Source organism: Bubalus kerabau, chromosome 21, assembly GCF_029407905.1.
Source record: "Bubalus kerabau isolate K-KA32 ecotype Philippines breed swamp buffalo chromosome 21, PCC_UOA_SB_1v2, whole genome shotgun sequence".
Taxonomy (NCBI): domain Eukaryota; kingdom Metazoa; phylum Chordata; class Mammalia; order Artiodactyla; family Bovidae; genus Bubalus; species Bubalus kerabau.
The window spans coordinates 38,270,611-38,293,535 of NC_073644.1; the positions used below are offsets into that span (position 1 = coordinate 38,270,611).

Here is a 22,925-nt window from a genome sequence, read left to right on the forward strand (position 1 = left end):
AGTTTGTGTCGCTGTCCTCGCGTGCGGGGTGGAGTGAGGGTGGACTAGGCTGGAGGTGCGGTGGCATTTCCCGGGCCTCTCGAGGGGTAGCCGCGGGAGGGAGGCGGCCAGGAGGGGAAGCCTGGGCCGGGCAGTGATGGAGGGGCCGGGGATGGGAGGTTAGCTTCCGACGTTTTTGGGATTTCCCTGGGCTTACTCCTTGCGGCCACCGCCCCTTTTGTATCAATTTCAGTTTTATCCCGAGGCAGATGGCGAGCTTACCTTTTTGCTTCGTTTTTGTTTCGTGAAACATTGTTTTGGGCTTCCACGGCCGAAGCACAGTGTTAGCTTTTGAGAGGTGAGGGAATACAAATATCCGCGGTCAGGGCATCATTTCGCTTGGCGTTTGACAGTTTTTTCCCCGCTTTGGCGTGATGGTAGTCCAATGTGTGAGGCAGGATCACGGTTTTAGGGGAGTTAATGGACTTTGCTGTCTCCCAGTCTTGATTCAAAATGGCACCTAAAACCTCTGGTGGTTCCAGTTGGCTATGGGTGTGTGATGCATTGGCCATGGTTGACACTCTTATCTTAATTCCTTTCGTGAACATTTAGCATTTTGAAAGAATGACATCAAACAAAGGAATAATATTTAAAACTCGAGGTGGATTCTTGATATTCTAGGATTTTGAATTAAATACTTTAATAATGATTTTTTGTTTTGGGGGAGAAGTATGAAGTAGGAAAGCATAGCTTTATTGCTTTACCAGGCAAAAGGGGGGAACCACAGCGGAGTAGTGTTCTCAAAACTCTTGTGTACCTGAATGTTTTATTAATGATTGTTCAACCTCTTTCTGAAAGCCTTAACAATTAACAGTAGAACGGTACTTGAAATATTCTATTTATGCAATAAAAAATTTAATAGGTATTAAGTAACGGTGGGTAAATATCAGTGTATGCTGATACTTAAACACACAGGTAGGCTCAAAATTAAACCAATCCCTGTCTTTGTTCCCCTCGAAAAATGCCTGTACTCAGCAAACTTCCTAGCTTAAAAATTGAGTTACATCTTAAATATTTAATCAGATCTTTTTCTTATTTCCATAATGAGGGAACTGAAGTAGATTTCTAAGCTTTCTTCCTTTGACATCTCCATATTGAGAATCTGTTTATTTCCAGTTTCTGTGAAAAGTCCTATATTTAAAAAAAGAACATTTTAAGTACTGATTCAAAAGATTTAGTAAAAAAAAAAATTAAATGTCCTGTCTCATATATGGTGAAGGGTAAGTGCCATAAATACGTTTGTGTTTGGTGCAAAGCTCAGGTTTTTATACATATTGCTTTGTTTTAATCTTCAGCATAATCGTTTGGTACTGGTATAATTGTCCTTTATGGGTAAGCGAAAAGTTTAACTTGCCCACAGTGACATAGTTAAATTTCAGATATATTCATCTTCATTATTTCTCATACTGTTTTGATCTTGTCCTCTCACATCTTTTGTTTGTGCTATTGTTTTATGTTTCTGGCTTATCTCAGTGATTGTAGTTGTTCCCTCTTCAAACCTATATTCTCTCTGCCACTGCTGGAGTGATCTAATGTTCAAACCAAAGTGGCTTTTATAAACCTTTCAGGGGCTGCGCATTTTGTACAACATAAAGCCTGTACATTTTAACATGACTTAGGTTGTCTTCCCTGACTTGATCCCTGGTCCGTTTCTCCTTTTTCAGCTGCTTGCCCTTCAACTCTGGGAATTATTTGTCTCTCAGGATACCAGTGCTGCCTTATGCTTTTGAGTGTCTTTTCCAGGAATGCTTTTATTCTTATTCTCAGGCTAACACCTAATTTCTTCTTTGAGACTCAGAGTCAATAGTGGTAACTCGTAGTATCACTTTCTCCAGGGTGTTCTTCCACACTCATGAAGCATTCTCTTGTGTTCCTCTGGCATTTGTAATATTCATATTATATTGTTGGTTATTTTAACCTTTTTCTGTCTTTCCTTTATTAAATTGTAAGTTCATACAGTCTCCCTAATGCTTTCTACTGGGTTTATTGCTGAATGAATGCTAACATTGATTGAACTGGGATTTGGAGTCAGGGTCAGACTTTTTTTTTTTTTTTTTTTTTAATGGCGCTTCGTGGCATGAAAGGTCTTAGTTCTCTGATCAGGGATTGAACCCAAGCCCCTTGTAGTGGAAGCATGGAGCCTTAATCTCTGGATTGCCTGGGATGGTCCAGGGTCACTTTTTTACATTCTGATTTTAGTAATCAGAGAAATCAGACAACTACTAGTAGTGGGATTCTCATTGTGAGCAGGTATAAAGGTTTCAGTGGAAACAAACTATGTAGATCCTGAAGTTAGTATGCTTATTTAAATGGCAGCCCCATGGGGCTTTGGGGATCTTAGTTCCCTGACCAGGGATTGAACCCGGGCCCTGGGCACTGAAAGCGTGGAGTCCTAACCACTGGAACACCAGGGAATTCCCTAGTTTATTTTTACATATTTCAAAAGTAGCTATTTTATGAGATTGATTGAATTTTTTATTATGGTAAAGTGTATGTAACGTGTTCTAAAGTATATGTAATAGTTCTAACCATTTTAAAGTGTACAATTTTTGACCTTGAGTGCATTCACATTGCTATGCAAACATCACCTTGCACCTCCGGAAATTTTTAATGCTCCTAAACCGAAACTCTGTACTCATTTAGCAATAACTCCCCGTTTGCATTTCTCCCTAGCCTCCACCATTCTACTGGCAACCACCATTCTACTTTTTGTCTCTGTGAACTTGACTACTCTAGGTACCCCACATAGAGTCATACAGTACTTATCCTTTTGTTATCTAGCTTATTTCACTTAGCATAATGTCTCTCAAGTTTCATCCATGTGGTAGCATATGTCAGAATTTCATTATTTTTTAAGGCCGAATAACATCCATTGTACGTATATACTATATTGTGTTCATTCATTCATCTGTTGATGGACGCTTGGGTTGCTCCTGTTTCTAGGCTATTGTTAAATGATGCTGCTATGAACATGGGCATGTAAATATCAGTTTGATTCCCTGCTCTCCAGACTGCTGAGTATATACCTAGAAATGGAATTGCTGGATCGTTTAGTAGTGATTCTGTGCTTAACTTTTTGAGGAACTGCCGTACTTCCATGGTGGTGGCACCTTTTTAAATTTCCATAGAGATGCACAGGGGTTCCAGTTTGCCTACATCCCTGCCAACACTTGTTATTTTCTTTGTGTGTGTCGTTTTTATAATAGCCATCTGAATGGCTGTGAAGTAGGATATCTATAGTTTTTAATGATTCAGGTATATTTTTTGACTTTTCTCTTTTTTTGTTGTTTGTTTTTTAATTTGGCCACACCTTGTGGCACGTAGGATCTTAGTTCCCCAACCAGGGATCAAATGCAGCCTACTGCGGTGAAAGCAGAGTCCTAACCATTGGACCACCACAGAATTCCTGCCTTTTTCTTAATACTTGACCACTTCTTGCTCAGGAAGCAGACCTTACCTGATTTTAATGATTGTTAAATATGTTTTGAAGCCTGCGAACCTTACTCTGTTCTGGGAGGTGTTTCAGTGTTGTCATTTTTTGCAGATAATTGTTGGAGGAGGATTCAGAAACCTTGAATATTTACTGACTAGTTTTGTGACGTTAATAAATCCGTCTGTTTCTTTTAAGTCTCAGTTTCCTTATTTATCAAATGAGAGTTGGATTAGATCCAGTTAAATTTTATCCAAGATCTTTTGCATTCACTTCACTTCTGATTTGGTAGGCATTAGTAGAGTAAAAAGGTTAGTGACATATTTGGTGTTCAAGAACTAGCCTAATAGTTGTAAGGATCTTCTAAATCTTAAGCCTTGTTATTTTGTAAATGAAAACAAAATTATGGTTTGTTTGCAGTTACTGTGAAATGGGGAAAGGAGAAATTTGAAGGTGTAGAATTGAATACTGATGAACCTCCGATGGTGTTCAAGGCTCAGCTTTTTGCACTGACTGGAGTCCAGCCGGCCAGACAGAAAGTTATGGTGAAAGGAGGAACACTGAAGGTAAAATTTAGTCGAGATTTTCATTACGTACTTGTGAAAATAATTAGCACCAGAAAATGTAACATTTGAGGTATTTTTATTTGGTGACAGTATATAGTCTATGGGATTAAAACTCTGATTCATGTTAAGAAAGGAACACTGTAGCTGTTTCAAAACACTGCTATTGAGCAGCATTAATGTGTTTATTTTAAATGCATGGTATCAATGAATACAATTATACAGACTGAAAGTGAAGGGCTGGAAAAAGATTTTCCATGCGAATAGGGACCAAAAGAAAGCAGGAGTAGCAATACTCATATCAGATAAAATAGACTTTAAAACAAAGACTGTGAAAAGAGACAAAGATGGTCACTACATAATGATCAAAGGATCAATCCAAGAAGAAGATATAACAATTATAAATATATATGCACCCAACACGGGAGCACCACAGTATGTAAGACAAATGCTAACAAGTATGAAAGAAGAAATTAACAATAACACAATAATAGTGGGAGACTTTAATACCCCACTCACACCTATGGATAGATCAACTAAACAGAAAATTAACAAGGAAACACAAACTTTAAATGATACAATAGACCAGTTAGACCTAATTGATATCTATAGGACATTTCATCCCAAAACAATGAATTTCACCTTCTTCTCAAGCGCACATGGAACCCTCTCCAGGATAGATCACATCCTGGGCCATAAAGCTAGCCTTGGTAAATTCAAAAAAATAGAAATCATTCCAAGCATCTTTTCTGACCACAATGCAGTAAGATTAGATCTCAATTACAGGAGAAAAACTATTAAAAAATCCAACATATGGAGGCTGAACAACACGCTGCTGAATAACCAACAAATCACAGAAGAAATCAAAAAAGAAATCAAAATTTGCATAGAAACGAATGAAAATGAAAACACAACAACCCAAAACCTGTGGGACACGGTAAAAGCAGTCCTAAGGGGAAAGTTCATAGCAATACAGGCACACCTCAAGAAACAAGAAAAAAGTCAAATAAATAACCTAACTCTACACCTAAAGCAACTAGAAAAGGAAGAAATGAAGAACCCCAGGGTTAGTAGAAGGAAAGAAATCTTAAAAATTAGAGCAGAAATAAATGCAAAAGAAACAAAAGAGACCATAGCAAAAATCAACAAAACCAAAAGCTGGTTCTTTGAAAGGATAAATAAAATTGACAAACCATTAGCCAGACTCATCAAGAAACAAAGGGAGAAAAATCAAATCAATAAAATTAGAAGTGAAAATGGAGAGATCACAACAGACAACACAGAAATACAAAGGATCATAAGAGACTACTATCAACAATTATATGCCAATAAAATGGACAACGAGGAAGAAATGGACAAATTCTTAGAAAAGTACAACTTTCCAAAACTCGATCAGGAAGAAATAGAAAATCTTAACAGACCCATCACAAGCACGGAAATTGAAAATGTAATAAAAAATCTTCCAGCAAACAAAAGCCCAGGTCCAGACGGCTTCACAGCTGAATTATACCAAAAATTTAGAGAAGAGCTAACACCTATCCTGCTCAAACTCTTCCAGAAAATTGCAGAGGATGGTAAGCTTCCAAACTCATTTTATGAGGCCACCATTACCCTAATACCAAAACCTGACAAAGATCCCACAAAAAAAGAAAACTACAGGCCAATATCACTGATGAACATAGATGCAAAAATCCTTAACAAAATTCTAGCAATCAGAATCCAACAACACATTAAAAAGATCATACACCATGACCAAGTGGGCTTTATCCCAGGGATGCAAGGATTCTTCAATATCCGCAAATCAATCAATGTAATACACCACATTAACAAATTGAAAAATAAAAACCATATGATTATCTCAATAGATGCAGAGAAAGCCTTTGACAAAATTCAACATCCATTTATGATCAAAACTCTCCAGAAAGCAGGAATAGAAGGAACATACCTCAACATAATAAAAGCTATATATGACAAACCCACAGCAAACATTATCCTCAATGGTGAAAAATTGAAAGCATTTCCTCTAAAGTCAGGAACAAGACAAGGGTGCCCACTTTCACCATTACTATTCAACATAGTTTTGGAAGTTTTGGCCACAGCAATCAGAACAGAAAAAGAAATAAAAGGAATTCAAATTGGAAAAGAAGAAGTAAAGCTCTCACTGTTTGCAGATGACATGATCCTCTACATAGAAAACCCTAAAGACTCCACCAGAAAATTACTAGAACTAATCAATGACTATAGTAAAGTTGCAGGATATAAAATCAACACACAGAAATCTCTTGCATTCCTATACACTAATAATGAGAAAACAGAAAGAGAAATTAAGGAAACAATTCCATTCACCATTGCAACGGAAAGAATAAAATACTTAGGAATATATCTACCTAAAGAAACTAAAGACCTATATATAGAAAACTATAAAACACTGGTGAAAGAAATCAAAGAGGACACTAACAGATGGAGAAATATACCATGTTCATGGATTGGAAGAATCAATGTAGTGAAAATGAGTATACTACCCAAAGCAATCTATAGATTCAATGCAATCCCTATCAAGCTACCAACAGCATTCTTCACAGAGCTAGAACAAATAATTTCACAATTTGTATGGAAAAACAAAAAACCTCGAATAGCCAAAGCGATCTTGAGAAAGAAGAATGGAACTGGAGGAATCAACCTACCTGACTTCAGGCTCTACTACAAAGCCACAGTTATCAAGACAGTATGGTACTGGCACAAAGACAGAAATATAGATCAATGGAACAAAATAGAAAGCCCAGAGATAAATCCACGCACATATGGACACCTTATCTTCGACAAAGGAGGCAAGAATATACAATGGATTAAAGACAATCTCTTTAACAAGTGGTGCTGGGAACTCTGGTCAACCACTTGTAAAAGAATGAAACTAGAACACTTTCTAACACCATACACAAAAATAAACTCAAAATGGATTAAAGATCTAAACGTAAGACCAGAAACTATAAAACTCCTAGAGGAGAACATAGGCAAAACACTCTCTGACATACATCACAGCAGGATCCTCTATGACCCACCTCCCAGAATATTGGAAATAAAAGCAAAAATAAACAAATGGGACCTAATTAACCTTAAAAGCTTCTGCACATCAAAGGAAACTATTAGCAAGGTGAAAAGACAGCCTTCAGAATGGGAGAAGATAATAGCAAATGAAGCAACTGACAAACAACTAATCTCGAGAATATACAAGCAACTCCTACAGCTCAACTCCAGAAAAATAAATGACCCAATCAAAAAATGGGCCAAAGAACTAAACAGACATTTCTCCAAAGAAGACATACAGATGGCTAACAAACACATGAAAAGATGCTCAACATCACTCATTATCAGAGAAATGCAAATCAAAACCACTATGAGGTACCATTTCACACCAGTCAGAATGGCTGCGATCCAAAAGTCTACAAGTAATAAATGCTGGAGAGGGTGTGGAGAAAAGGGAACCCTCTTACACTGTTGGTGGGAATGCAAACTAGTACAGCCACTATGGAGAACAGTGTGGAGATTCCTTAAAAAACTGGAAATAGACATGCCTTATGATCCAGCAATCCCACTGCTGGGCATACACACTGAGAAAACCAGAAGGGAAAGAGACACGAGTACCCCAATGTTCATCGAAGCACTGTTTATAATAGCCAGGACATGGAAGCAACCTAGCTGTCCATCAGCAGATGAATGGATAAGAAAGCAGTGGTACATATACACAATGGAGTATTATTCAGCCATTAAAAAGAATAAATTTGAATCAGTTCTAATGAGGTGGATGAAACTGGAGCCTATTATACAGAGTGAAGTAAGCCAGAAAGAAAAACACCAATACAGTATACTAACGCATATATATGGAATTTAGGAAGAAGGTAACAATAACCCTGTGTACGAGACAGCAAAAGAGACACTGATGTATAGAACAGTCTTATGGACTCTGTGAGAGAGGGAGAGGGTGGGAAGATTTGGGAGAATGGCATTGAAACATGTAAAATATCATGTATGAAATGAGTTGCCAGTCCAGGTTCGATACACGATACTGGATGCTTGGGGCTGGTACACTAGGACGATCCAGAGGGATGGAATGGGGAGGGAGGAGGGAGGAGGGTTCAGGATGGGGAACACATGTATACCTGTGGCGGATTCATTTTGATATTTGGCAAATCTAATACAGTTATGTTAAGTTTAAAAATAAAATAAAATTAAAAAAAAAAAAAATGAATACAACTTAATTTTTCCTTTAGTTCACTTACAGTGATCACACTGATTTCAGTTAGGAGTCCAGGCTTACCAATATCATTGATGAAGGGCCACAGAAAAGATGTAAAGGTATTATCTTTATTATTATTTGTAATCCTGGGCAAGTATAGATTTTAAAATACGTTTTCTTTAAGAATTAGATGTGAAGTGCTAAGGAGCTCTAGTTATTTTCAAGATAAGGATTGGCTACCCCTGTTAACTGGGCAGTAAAACAGTATAAGAATACTTATTCTTTTATTTTCTTTCATATTCAACTGTATGTGTTTTAAAAATGAGGAAAGTAAATTATTTTATGTATTTGATAAAAGAGGAAACTGATCATCAGAGAGGTTTAAGTAACATACAAGGGACCAAAAAAACATGGAATTTACAGATCAAGCAGATCTGGGTTCACTTCCCAACTTTGTGTGACCTTGGAGAAGTACATTATCTCAGAGGGCATATATAGTTACCATTCCTTTTGATTAGCAGTAATAGTCCTTAAATTGAGAAGGGATTTAGGGACTCACTTTCCCCTTTGAAGCAGGATGTCCAAAAAGAGATAGTAGCACCACCCAAGGGAAGCATATGGAATGCCTGGTACCTTCTGTGGAAAGGAAGGAGTGATATGGAACTGACCTCCTATGAAAGGAAGGGCTTAGCTGTCAAAATATCTGTGCCAATCAGGGCATTTCAGAAAACAGTTTAAATGAACATAACAAAAGTTAAAGTATTTGTTAATTGATGCATAGGTGTGAAATTTAGGTCCTGAGAAATATTTGTGGACGCAGCAAATATTAGTAATGGTTAGTTTGCCTTGGGTGGTCTTATTTACTCTCCTGGTATAATTTGTAGTAGCACTTGCATTCTCAAAGTCTCTTGATTTGGGTGATTAGTTGTATAATCATCCTAATTATGTAGACCTATTTCATTCCCTAGGTTGTTCTTTGTTCTTAACATAAATTGTTTTTAGCTCTGCTGGTTCCAAACATGCAGAAAGTTGGCGTCTGTCATATGTCATCAATCACGTGTTTCAGTACCTTTGTGCTGCCAAGTTGACTGTCTTTTAGATGGTATCGTATGTAGTTTAAACAGTTATTAGACCTACTAGTTTTAAGGCTGCATTAGTGTTTTTTTTTTTTTTTTTAATATTTTTGATTATAGTAATTTTAAAATCTGCATGCAGAAAATTTTTATTTTGAAGTAGAAATCTAAAATTACTTGATTTTTAGATTATGTTTGGATTATACAGGGATGGTTAAATGTTTATTATTTGTCTTTAAAACAGGATGATGATTGGGGGAACATCAAAATGAAAAATGTGAGTATTATCTTAAGAACACTAATTGTAATGCAATTCCCTAATTATTACACAAAATGTATTTTTAATGCTTTTTTTTTCTGTCTGTCTATCCAGTTGTTCCAGCATCACATGTTGAAAATATTTTCCTTTTCTCATTGATTTGCCTCGGAGTCTTTCTTGAAAATCAGTTGTTGGCCTATTTTTGAACTCGTTTCATTGATATATTTGATTAATCTTGTATCACAAGGTCTTGCTTGCTGAAGCTTTATAATAAGTTTTGAAATAAGGTAGTATAAGTTCTCCAAGTTTTTTCTATTTCCTCAAGATTATTTTAGCTCCTTTGCTTTTCCTTATAATTTTAGAATTAGTTCCTACAAATGGACTCCTAGAATTTTGTTTTAGATTGCATTGAATCTGCAGTTCAGTTTGGGGAGAATGAATATCATAAAGTAATAGAGTACCAAAATCCTTAAATAAGGTGTAGTTGTCCAGTTTTCTTAGCTCAGATAAGTTTTCAGTATGGGGATCTTGTATGGTTTTTCTTAGTTAGACTCTGGAACTTATTTCTTGGCTGTTAACAATACTTTAAAAATCTTTGTTTTCCAGTGGTTGTGGCTAGTTTATAAAAATATAGTTTATATTTATCCTGTGACCTTGCCAAATTCACTTATTAGTTCCCAGTAGTTCTTTCGTAGATTCCACTGGGTTTTCTATGAACATAAGCATGACTATTTTCAAATTGAGGCAGTTTTACTTTTCCCTTTCCAATCTTTATGACTTGTTTCTTTTTTTGCCTTACTTCATTGCTGGCACTTCTAATACAGTGTTGAATAGAAAGTGGTGGAAGAGGATATCTTTGTCACTTACTAGTTCACTGAGACCGTTTAAGTTATGAATGGCTGTTGAATTTTAAGCGCTTTTCCTGCTTATTGAAAGGATCGTATTTTTCTCTTATTCTGATAATCTGGCTAGTCTCATTGGTTTTTCACTATTAAACCTTGCATTTTTGACATGCTGTTCTCAGATTTCTTAATCTTTGTGACCTCTTTACACCCTCAAATTATTTTAAATTTCATATATATGGGTTATATCAATATTTATTGTATTAGAAATTAAGACTGAGGGAGTTTGGGGGAGAATGGATTCTTGTATATGTATGGCTGAGTCCCTTCACTGTTCACCTGAAACTGTCATGACGCTGTTAATCAATTGGCTATACCCCAATACAAAATAAAAAGTTAAAAAAAATTAAGGCTGAGAAATTAAAAATATTATTCATTTAAAAGTAGCAGTAACAAACCTATTGACCTGTTAATTTCATTTTTAAAAAATATTTTTCAGAACAGCAAAGAAAAGTGAAAGAATGGACTTATTCTACATTTTTTCAAGTCTCTTGACAGTCTAGCTTAATAGAAGATAAATGAATTTTTAGTTTTGTTTCTGCATTCTCAGTTTGTTGTGATATATGGCTTTGGCTGAAGTATATGTAAGATATCTGGTCTCATAATAGTTAAATGTTTAGAAAAGGGAGATGTCTTTTCAGTTAAAATAGTGAACATTCTTCTTTGATAGTATACCAGAACTCAACATGTGGTAGTTGGTTTATTAGTTTGATGCTTTTGAACTGTGGTGTTGGAGAAGACTTTTGAGAGTCCCTTGGACTGCAAGGAGATGACTCATTGGAAAAGACTCTGATGCTGGGAAAGATTGAAGGCAGGAGGAGAAGGGGACGACAGAGGATGAGATGGTTGGATGGCATCACTGACTCGATGGATATGAGTTTGAGCAAGCTTCAGGAGTTGGTGAAGGACAGGGAAGCCTGGCGTGCTGCAGTCCATGGGGCCGCAAAGAGTTGGACATGACCAAGCGACTGAACTGAACTTGATGTTGTAGAAACCACATCAGTGACCTTTTGTATGTTAAAAATCTGTTTTGCATTGAAGAATGGATCTTACACTTGTGAATGACTTTGAAACGTCATATATTCGTCATTTGGAAAAATTGTTTTTCTGAGTTATTTATATCTTACTTTCATGTAAGTTTCATGAAATGCTCATGGATTTCATTATATAATTCTTCAAAATTGCATTTGTTAATATCACTACCAACCTCAGTGGAAAAGTCTTTAATTCTAGAAAATTGTCAGGTGCATAGTGACAGATGAGCTCTAATTTTGTCATTGGCAGCTATAAATATTGTCAGTACTTTGCCCTGAAACTACTAGCTCAGTTTCTTCATTTTTGAAAAAATGTTACTAAATACTCAAGTCTGAAACCCCATAATTTGTCAGTTGTTTTAAGTAAAAACTGTATTTTGTTAAAAAAGGCAAGTAGTGAGGTTTCCAACACAAATATTCATGCAGGCTTATTGTGAAGACAGATATCAAGTAATTTTGGTATGCAGAAGTGTGTTTTTTTTTTTTTAACTTAATTGGTACTTTGTAATTTTTATTATATCTTCATGTGTGAATAGCTTTCTCCATTATCCCCCACAGAGTAGCACATTGGTTAAGTTGATGAACCTACATTGACATATCATTATCACCGAATGTCCATGGTTTGTTAGGGTTCACTCGTGGGATTGTGTGTTCTCTGGATTTGGACAAATGTATAGTGATGTGTATTCTGTAGTATGGTACAAAATTGTTTCACCATCCTAAAAATTCTCTATGCTGTACATGTTTCTCTCTACCTTTGACAATTATTGATATTTTTATTGTCTCTGTAGTTATGCCTTTTTCAGAATGTTGTATAGTTGGAATTATACAGTCTGTAGCTTTTTCAGATTGACATCTTTAGTAATATGCATTTAAGTTTCCAAGTCTTTTCATGGCTTGATAACTCAGTTCTTTGTTCATTCAGTCGCTTAGTTGTGTCTGACTCTTTGTGACCCCATGGACTGCAGCACGCCAGGCCTCCCTGACCATGACCAACTCCTGGAGCTTACTCAAACTCATGTCCATTGAGTTGGTGATGCCATCCAACCATCTCTTCCTCTGTTGCCCCCTTCTCCCCCTGCCTTCAATCTTTCCCAGCATCAGGATCTTTTCAAATGAGTCAGTCCTTCTCATCAAGTGGCCAAAGTATTGGAGTTTCAGCTTCAGTATCAGTTCTTCCAGTGAATATTCAGGACTGATTTCCTTTAGGATTGCCTGGTTGGATCTCCTTGCAGTCCAAGGGACTCTCAAGAGTCTTCTCCAACACCACAGTTCAAAAGCATCAATTCTTCGGCACTCAGCTTTCTTTACAGTCCAACTTTCACATCCATATATGACTACTGGAAAAACTATAGGTTTGATTAGACGGACGTTTGTTGGCAAAGTAATGTCTCTGCTTTTTAATATGCTGTCTAGGTTGGTTGTAACTTTTCTTTCAAGGAGCAAGCGTCTTTTAATTTCATGGCTGCAGTCACCATCTGCAGTGATTTTGGAGCCCCCCAAAATAAAGTCTGTCACTGTTTCCATTGTTTCCCCTTCTATTTGCCATGAAATGATGGGACCAGATGCTATGATCTTCGTTTTTTGAATGTTGAGTTTTAAGCCAGCTTTTTCACTCTCACTTTCATCAAGACGCCCTTTAGTTCCTCTTCACTTTCTGCCAGTAAGGGTGGTGTCATCTGCGTATCTGAGGTTATTGATATTTCTCCCGGTAATCTTGATCTCAGCTTGTGCTTCATCTAGCCCAGCATTTCACATAATGTACTCTGCATGTAAGTTAAATAAGCAGGGTGACAATATACAGCCTTGACGTACTCCTTTCATAACTACCAGTTTGTTGTTCCATGTCCAGTTCTAACTGTTGCTTCTTGACCTGCATACAGATTTCTCAGGAGGCAGGTCAGGTGGTCTGGTATTCCCATCTCTTGAAGAATTTTCCACAGTGTGCTGTGATCTACACAGTCAAGGCTTTGGCATAATCAATAAAGCAGAAGTAGTTGTTTTTCTGGAATTCTCTTGCTTTTTCTGTGATCCAACAAGCGTTGGCAATTTGATCTCTGGTTCCTCTGCCTTTTCTAAATCCAGCTTGAACATCTGGAAGTTCATGGTTCACGTACTATCACCACATTTAAAAAAGGGAAATAGCATCTTGGTATTATTGAAATAGTTTTGACTTCACTGGCTCTGTGAAAGGATCTGAGAGACCCCTGGAGGTTCACAGACAGCACTTGGAGAACCGCATACTGGGACAGACACACTTGGATCATGATGTCTTTATCTCTTATTTATTGCTGGATTTAGTTTTCTCATATTTCAAAAGATATTTTTATGTGTTGATGAGGCATATTAGTGGTTTTGTTTTGCATTATCCTCACTTTGTCGTCAAGAGTTATGTTGGACACTCATTTAAAAGAGTTGGGGATGTATTTCTGTTTTCTGAATGAGTTGGTGTGAGATTGGTATTATTTTCTGTAAATATTTGAAATAAGTTACCAATGCATTACATCTGGATTTGGGTTTTCTTCATGGGAATTTGATACTGTTTCTCTAGTAGACACCAGGCTATTTTGATTTTTTTTTTTTTTTTTTAATGTTTTTGCGTTTTGTTTAAATGTTTTTAATTTTTTTTAATGTTTAATGTTTTGTATTGTTTTAATGTTTTTCTTTCAAGGAATTTGCTTATTTTAAATATGTTGAATTTATAGACATAAAGTTGTTCCTAGTGTCTGAAATAATTGTTAGTTATCCTATTATATCATTATTTATCGATGATCCTTCTTATTCCTGTTATTAATAAAAATATTTTGATCAGTGTTGGTAAGGATTTATCATAAGTCTGTTTGGTTTTTGACTTTGCTGATTTTACATATTACCCATTTTCTATTTTGTTGATAGTTACTCTTATTTTTTTCTGTTTGGAGTTTAAGTTACTTCATTTTCTTGCTCTTTAAGGTGTATGCCTAGATTATTGATTTTCTTTTAAAAAAATCTATTTTCTTCTTATAGACATTTAAAACTATTATTACTAATTTTTCTTTAAGCATTGGTAGCTGAATCTAGTAGTTGTGTTTTTATTATATATGCTGTGTTTTTATTATACAGTTAGCAGTTGCAATATGCTGTGTTTTTATTATACAGTTAAAATACTTTCTAATATACCTTGTGATTTCTTTTTTGAGCCATGGTTTGTTTAGAACTGTATTTCATTTCCAATTATATGGGGCTTTTTCTAATATGTTTGTGTTACTTATTTCTGATTTGATTCTGTCATGGTCACATAACATATCCAGTATTATTTCCATCCTTTGAAATTTATTGACAACTTGTTTTACTCCATTCATTTGAATGTTTTCTGTGCTCTTGAAAAAATAAGGTATGCTGCTATTGTTGGGTAAAATGTTCTATAAATGCCAGTTAGGTCAAGTTGGTGTATAGTCTTCATGTTCTTTCTATCCTAACTGATGTTTTATCTGTGTCTTTTATTAAATGTGTCATGATCTCCAGCTCTTGTGGATTTGATTATATCTCCTTTCAGTTGTAGTAGTTTAGTTTTGTCTGTTTTTAGGTGCATACATGTATAGGATTGTTAATAGCTCTATGAGTTGACCTTTCATCAAAATAAACTGTTCCTCTTTATCCCTGGTAATATTCTTTGCTCTTGAGTTTTACCCATTGTAGATTTTTGGTCCCTTGTTTTACAGATTATTTATAGGTTTTTTATAGATGTTTATCAGGTTAAGGAAAGTTCTGTTTCTAGTTTGTAGAAAGTTATCATGAATGTGAGTTGAGTTTGTCATATACTTTTTACATATATTTTGAAATGTTAATTTTTTTATCCTTTAATTTCTTAATGCAGTGAACTATACTTCCTTTTTTGAATAGTTAACCAATCTTAATGTATTTTATTTTAAATATAATTCAGATTCTACTGGTAGTATTTTGTTAAAATCATTTTTGTGTTTCTTTTTGTGAAAAATACGGTTTGTAGTTTCTTGGACTGTCTTTGAATCTTGCTGTCAGTGTAATGTTTGCCTTATAAAAGGAGTCAGAAGCAGTCCTATCGCCCCTCTTTCCTGAAAGAGTTCATATTCTGAAACTGTTGCAGAAAATTCTCCAGTGGGGTTCTCGAGGCTTGGAGCTTTGTTTGTGGGAAGACATTTAATTTAAGAATTTAGTGTCTTTAATAAATGTAGGACTCTTCAGATGTTACATTTTTTTTAATACCAGCTTTGGTAATTTGTGTTTTTTAGGTACTTGGTCTGTTTAGTTTCAGTGGTTGAATTGATGGCATACTATCCTCTTAATAGCCTTCATTCTAGACTCTGCAGTGCTGTCATTTCCACAGCCCCTCCTCCTGCTCTGTAGCGGCAAGTTGTGATCTCTTGCTCATTGTCTCTGTCACCTAGGGAGAAGTTGTTTAGTTTCATTAATTTCCCCTGCTCATAGAGTCAACTTTTGCTTGTTCATTTATTATTTTATTGATTTTTCCCTCTTTGCTTTATTTCCTCCTTTCACTTTGATTTTAATATATACTTGTGCTAGCTTCTTAATGTAGAAGCTTATTTGATTTATTAATTTTAGGCCTTTTTTGCTTTCTACTTTGCCCATTTTTCTATTGTATCCATATACACTTGATTTTTTTTTAAGTTTGTCAAAATTTTGATTGTTGTAATGGGGAAGCTTTAGGATTTATACAGTTAGTGTCATTAGTCCTTTCATCTTTTATGTCAATTCTAGAAAAATCTTCCAAAATGGCAAGATTTTTTAAAAATTAACTTGGATGTTTTATATTTACATTTAAGTCCTCAATTTGTAATTCATTTTGGGCATGGCATGTCATAAGGTAAAGAACTAGAATATTTTTCTAAATTATTATCTTCAACATTCTTCATATGTAATCTCTTAGTAATTTTAAAGATATTGTTTTAGTCTTCTTTTTCAGAAATTTCTTAGCTGTTTTCCCATGGGCATGAGTTTATTGCATGAATGAATCATTTTGTAAGGTCTCAGAAAGGGATTTAATTAAATTTATATAATAATTTGGAATCACATCTTTATAGTAATTTTTCCAGTCCAGAAATTTGTTGTGTCCTTCAGCTTATTTAGATGTTTATTAATATCTTTATATAAAGCTTTATAGTTTTCTTATTAAAATATATATTTCTTATTATGTTTACTCTTAGATAATTTTGGTATTCATTCTTTTCAATTGTATTTTCTAGCTGACTGTTGCTAGTATATTCTTCAGCTATTTGGTTTTCCTGAGACAGTTGTCTTTGGAAAAAAATTCTTTAGTGATTGCTTAGTGCTCCTTTGCTATTATCTTATAGAAAGTATAGGTAAAAATAATAGGTGATAGAATGATCGTCATAGGTACTCATAAGGCTTGAGTTTGTTGACCTTATTTATTTCCTAATTTAATCCTCATTTAGATATTTTTATCTTATTGGCCTTTCTTAAAAACATTTTTCTGACTTTTCTCCCCTCTTTTTAAACCTCTCTACCCTCTTTATCTCAGGTGTTCATGTCTTCCAATTAAGATACTGAGTACGATGTTCACATTTCAAGATTAGGAGTTTTAGGGTGACAGTTGTCTTTGCTCTATTGTGTGGAATGTTACATCAGTATTTCCTTAGGTTAATAACATGTAGAATTATAAAATTGGACATTTTGAACTAATTTATATATTTGGCTTGATAATTTCCAACAATGGAGATTTTTCTGTTCAGTTGTAAATAATGGTTACAGTTACAGAATAGACTTTCATAGGAATATTATCACTGCTTAGTGTGTTATGGAGAGAAATGATGCCACTAAATACGAATGATTGAAGAAGTCTCTCCTTTCCAATATTGAAAACATTCTCAGCTTTGTGACAGTGTTTTTGTCCTTAGCTTTATTGAGGTATAAATAAAATATGGTATATAGAGAGTATAGTATAGTATATAGAGAGTACAATTCACCTACTTTAGAGTCTCATGGATTTGGTTAACTTTACGCAGGCATGTCACCACTCCCACAGTCAAGATACAGACGTTCCAGCATTCTGCAGGTGACCTTTGGCCTGAAGCAGCACGCTAGCGTTTCATGATTTTTAGTGTATTTACAGAGTTGTGTAACTTCACCACAGTCTGATTTTGGAATATTTTCATCACCCCAGAAAGAAATGCGTTCCCATTTCCAGACATTCTCTTTTCCCATCTTCAGCCCTTGCAACCACTAATCTGTCTTAGATTGACCTTTTCTGGTACACAGAAGCACGTGATATGTGTTTTTCTGCGTCTGACTTATTTCCTTGAACATAAACATGGTCAGCTTTTGAGTTTTCATGAAATTTTTTTTTTTTTTTTTTAACAGGGAATGACTGTACTAATGATGGGGTCAGCAGATGCTCTTCCTGAGGAACCCTCAGCTAAAACTGTCTTTGTAGAAGACATGACAGAAGAACAGTTAGCATCTGCTGTAAGACATGCCACGTTTTATATACCTGATTATTACTTTTTAAGAAACAGCAAGATGACTTTCAAAAAGTAGCATCTGTGCATTTTGAGGATTTAATTGACATCAGGATGCATGTTATCAGCAGTAAACCAGAGTTTTGTTTTTGAAATTGGCTCATGGGATCCTTTTCTAATTGAACAATTCATTACAAAGTCATTAATATCTGTAATAAAGGCATCTGGCAGACAGTGCTGTTAAAGTGTTTACTGTTATTTTATGGCAAAACAAGCTTAAAGAAGTTAGTTTAAATGCTGGGATATTTAAATTCTCAAAACCTTCCATGGTGAAAATACATACAGTTTATCCTTAATTTAAGAATGCAGTGTTGGTTTAGAAACTGGCCAACACATTCTTGTCAAATATTATTATTGTTTTTACTACCCAGCATTTATATAGTACCATTCATTTTTTGGAAGTGTTTCCTTTTTTTTAATTTGTTTATTTATTTTGGCTGTGCCCACCCGGTCTTTGTTGGGGCATGTGGGATCTAGGTCCCTGACCAGAGATTGAACCTGGGTATCCTGCATCGGCTGTGCTGAGTCTTAGCCACTGGACCACATGGGAAGTCTCCTTGAAGTATTTCAGTGTATATTTTGTTACCCTCTTCTAGGGATAAACCTGTGGAGGAGGCAGGACTGATAAAATTCTTTATTTTCAAGAAGGCAACTAAAACAAAATGATTGTCAGCATGATGCAAGTAAAACTTTTTTTGTTAGGAAAATAAAACATTGTTGGCATGGAATATAAATTGGTATGAATTGGTAAATTGTTTGCTTCAAAGTGTTTAGTGATTTATATATGCTGTGTCATTTTATAAAATTGATTTAATCCTTTTCCTTATCAGATGGAGTTACCATGTGGATTGACAAACCTGGGTAATACTTGTTACATGAATGCCACAGTTCAGTGTATTCGTTCTGTGCCTGAACTCAAAGATGCCCTTAAAAGGTAAGACAGAAGAGAGACTGTATGTGTTTTTTGGGTAAAGAAGATTCACATTTGGATGAATAGTATTCTTTTGCACTTCTGTATGTATTTAGTAGCTTGTGATATAATTCATCAAAAATCACCCTGTTCATGTGTTCAATTAGATGGTCTTTATTATATTCACCAGAGTATGCAAGTATCCCACAATCTAATTTCAGAATACGCCCCTGCCCAGAAAAAACCCTCATGCTCGCTTCGTATACCTTTCCCACCTCCAGCTCTGGGCAGCCATTAGTACTTTTTGTCCTACAGATTTGCTGATTCTGGACATTTCATATTAATGGGGTCATACACTATATGCTCTTTTTGTGACTGGCTTCTTTTTCTTAGCATACTGTTCTCTAGGTTTATCCATACTGTAGCATGTAAGGTCTACTCTGGTGGCTCAGACGGTAAAGAATCCACCTGCAGTGCGGGAGACCTGGGTTCGATGCCTGGGTTGGGAAGATCCCCTGGAGGGGGGCATGGCAGCCCACTCCAGTCGTCTTGCCTGGAGAATCCCATGGACAGAGGAGCCTGGCGGGCCACAGTCTGTGGGGTCGCAGAGTTGGACACGACTGAGCGACTAAGCACACATAGCATATAGCAGTCCTTCACTGCTTTTAACGACTGGATAATAGTCCACTGTGGATATGCTGTTTCGGCTATCCAGTCATCAGTTGACGGACGTTTGGATTGTTTCCACATTTTAGCTGGCATAAATGATGCTACAGTGAACATTCAAGCACACGTTTTTGTGCAGATGAGTTGTTCTCATTTCTCTTGGTTGTGAGTAGGTTGCTTGTTCACGTGGTAACTCGTAAACAACATTTGAGAAACTGCCAAACTGTTTTCCAAAGTACCATTTTACATCCTCTCCGGCAGTGCTCGAGAGCTCCCGAATTCTTTACTTCTGTGCTAGTCTTTTTAAACAATATTCAGGTTTATTAAACAAGTTTTTAAAAGCTTTAGGCCGTTGTGTATAGTGCTGCTATAAACATTGGGGTGCATGTATCTTTTTGAATATAGTTTTGTCCAGATACATGCTTAGGAGTGGGATTGCTGGATCACATGGTAGCTCTATTTTTAGTTTTCTAAGGAACCTTCATAAAGTTTTCCACAGTGGCTGCACCTACTTACATTCCCATCAACAATGAGGAGGGTTCCCTTTTCTCTACACCATCTCCAGCCTTTGTTATATGTAGACTTTTTAATGATGGCCAGGACTGTTGTAAGGTGGTACCTCATTGTAGTTTTGATCTGCATCTCTCTAATAATTAGAAAAGTTGAGCATCTTTTCATGTGTCATCTATATGTCTTTGTAGAAATGTCTGTATAGGTCTTCTGCCCATTTTTGAATTGAGTTGGGTTTTTTTGCTGTTAAGGTCAATGAGCTATTTGTATATTTTGGAAATTGATCCCTTGTTGATTGTGTCATTTGCAAATATTTTTTCCCATTCTTTTCATTTTGTTTATGGTTTTCTTGGCTGTGCAAAACCCAAGTTTGTTTTTAATAATTGAATTATATAGAAACATGTAGACATGAATTATCCCAGAATGAACACATCCCTGTAACCAATACGGATCAACAGAATCCTGTTAGCACTCTGAAAATCCCCTCACCAATCCCTTCCAGTCCACGGCCCCCACCCTTCTTTCCAAAGTTGTTGTATTCACCTGACCTCATAGAGTAATTTTGCTTTTTTTGAACTCTGAACTCTGTATGAACAGAAACATACATATTATATATTCATTTGAGTCCGGCTCATTATGTTTGGCTTTTCCATGTTTTGTGTGTGTGTTCATTTTTGTTCATGCTGTAGACTACACCATTGTATATACTACTAAATAATTACTCTTTTTTCTGTCAATGAATGTTTGAGTTGATCTGATCTGTGATTGATTGGTAGTGAATATTTCACAAATGATCGAAATATAGTCAAGACATCCTCTTTTTGTAGGTGATAAAGTATAATAAGCATTAAGTTTATTACATTCAGATTGTCTGTATCATTTTTTTATTTATTGACTTGACAAAGATTGGGAAAAGTACTCTATTGGTTCTTTTATCTGTAAACACTCAGTATTTTTATCTGTTAAACCTCTCAGTACTCATGTCCATTGTTCCTCTTCTCTAATTAATGGTTTTTCTTTGTAAAGTTCCTTATGAATGTTGTTTGGCTGATTGGATAGTCTTACCCTAATTAGGAATTATATATTTTCTTGGCATAATATTGAGAGTTTTGGGGAGATGGTATTAAATTATTTATGATCTTCCTATTTCCAGTTATTAAAAAAAAGATTAATAATTCATTAATGCATCTTTTGTCATAAATGTTGAATAGTTACATCCTGTGTATGGCTGTGTGTATGCTCGTGTATGCATGCTTAATTGTGTTTGACTTTTTGCGACATTATGGACTGTAGCCCACCAGGCTCCTCTGTCCATGGAATTCTCCAGGCAAGAATACTGGAGCACTTTGACATTTCCTTCTCTGGGGATCTTCCCGACCCAGGAATTGAACCTACGTCTCTTAAGCCTGCTGCATTGGCAGGCAGATCCTTTACCAGATGAGCCACCGGGAAAGCCCCTGTTACCCTCTTCAGTTCATTTCAGTTCAGTCGCTCAGTCATGCCCGACTCTTTGCGACCCCATGAATCGCAGCACGCCAGGCCTCCCTGTCCATCACCAACTCCCGGAGTTCACTCAGACTCACGTCCATCGAGTCAGTGATGCCATCCAGCCATCTCATCCTCTGTCGTCCCCTTCTCCTCCTGCCCCCAATCCCTCCCAGCATCAGAGTCTTTTCCAATGAGTCAACTCTTCGCATGAGGTGGCCAAAGTACTGGAGTTTCAGCTTCAGCATCATTCCCTCCAAAGAAATCCCAGGGCTGATCTCCTTCAGAATGGACTGGTTGGATCTCCTTGCAGTCCAGGAGACTCTCAAGAGTCTTCTCCAACACCACAGTTCAAAAGCATCAATTCTTCAGCGCTCGGCCTTCTTCACAGTCCAACTCTCACATCCATACATGACCACAGGAAAAACCATAGCCTTGACTGGACGGACCTTTGTTGGCAAAGTAATACCTCTGCTTTTGAATATGCTATCTAGGTTGGTCATAACTTTCCTTCCAAGGAGTAAGCGTCTTTTAATTTCATGGCTGCAGTCACCATCTGCAGTGATTTTGGAGCCCCAAAAAATAAAGTCTGACACTGTTTCCACTGTTTCCCCATCTATTTCCCATGAAGTGGTGGGACCGGATGCCATGATCATCTTTTTCTGAACGTTAAGCTTTAAGCCAACTTTCTCACTCTTCACTTTCACTTTCATCAAGAGGCTTTTTAGTTCCTCTTCACTTTCTGCCATAAGGGTTGTGTCATCTGCATATCTGAGGTTATTGATACTTCTCCAGGCAGTCTTGATTCTAGCTTGTGTTTCTTCCAGTCCAGTGTTTCTCATGATGTACTCTGCATATAAGTTAAATAAGCAGGGTGATAATATACAGCCTTGACGAACTTCTTTTCCTGTTTGGAACCAGGCTGTTGTTCCATGTCCAGTTCTAACTGTTGCTTCCTGACTTGCATACAGGTTTCTCAAGAGGCAGGTCAGGTGGTCTGATATTCCCATCTCTTTCAGAATTTTCCACAGTTTATTGTGATCCACACAGTCAAAAGGCTTTGGCATATTCAATAAAGAAGAAATAGATGTTTTTCTGGAACGCTCTTGGTTTCTCCATGATCCAGCGGATATTGGCAATTTGATCTCTGGTTCCTCTGCCTTTTCTAAAACCAGCTTGAACATCAGGAAGTTCACGGTTCACGTATTGCTGAAGCCTGGCTTGGAGAATTTTGAGTGTTACTTTACTAGCATGTGAGATGAGTGCAATTGTGCGGTAGTTTGAGCATTCTTTGGCATTGCCTTT

General features: G+C 36.3%; 1 protein-coding gene across 3 annotated transcripts in view; it reads left to right on the forward strand.

Annotated features, from left to right (window-relative positions):
• Positions 1-22,925, forward strand: part of USP14 (ubiquitin specific peptidase 14) — a 43,523-nt gene that overhangs the window by 5,360 nt on the left and 15,238 nt on the right. For 2 of the 3 annotated variants that reach the window (XM_055559438.1, XM_055559437.1), the window contains exons 2-5: positions 3,890-4,035; positions 9,584-9,616; positions 17,892-17,996; positions 18,880-18,983. In XM_055559438.1, the coding sequence (XP_055415413.1) occupies positions 3,952-4,035; positions 9,584-9,616; positions 17,892-17,996; positions 18,880-18,983 (326 nt within the window). In that variant the 5' untranslated portion in view covers positions 3,890-3,951. Of the gene's footprint in view, positions 1-3,889; positions 4,036-8,300; positions 8,386-9,583; positions 9,617-17,891; positions 17,997-18,879; positions 18,984-22,925 lie in introns of those variants that run through there. The other variant, XM_055559439.1, reaches the window with a different exon arrangement.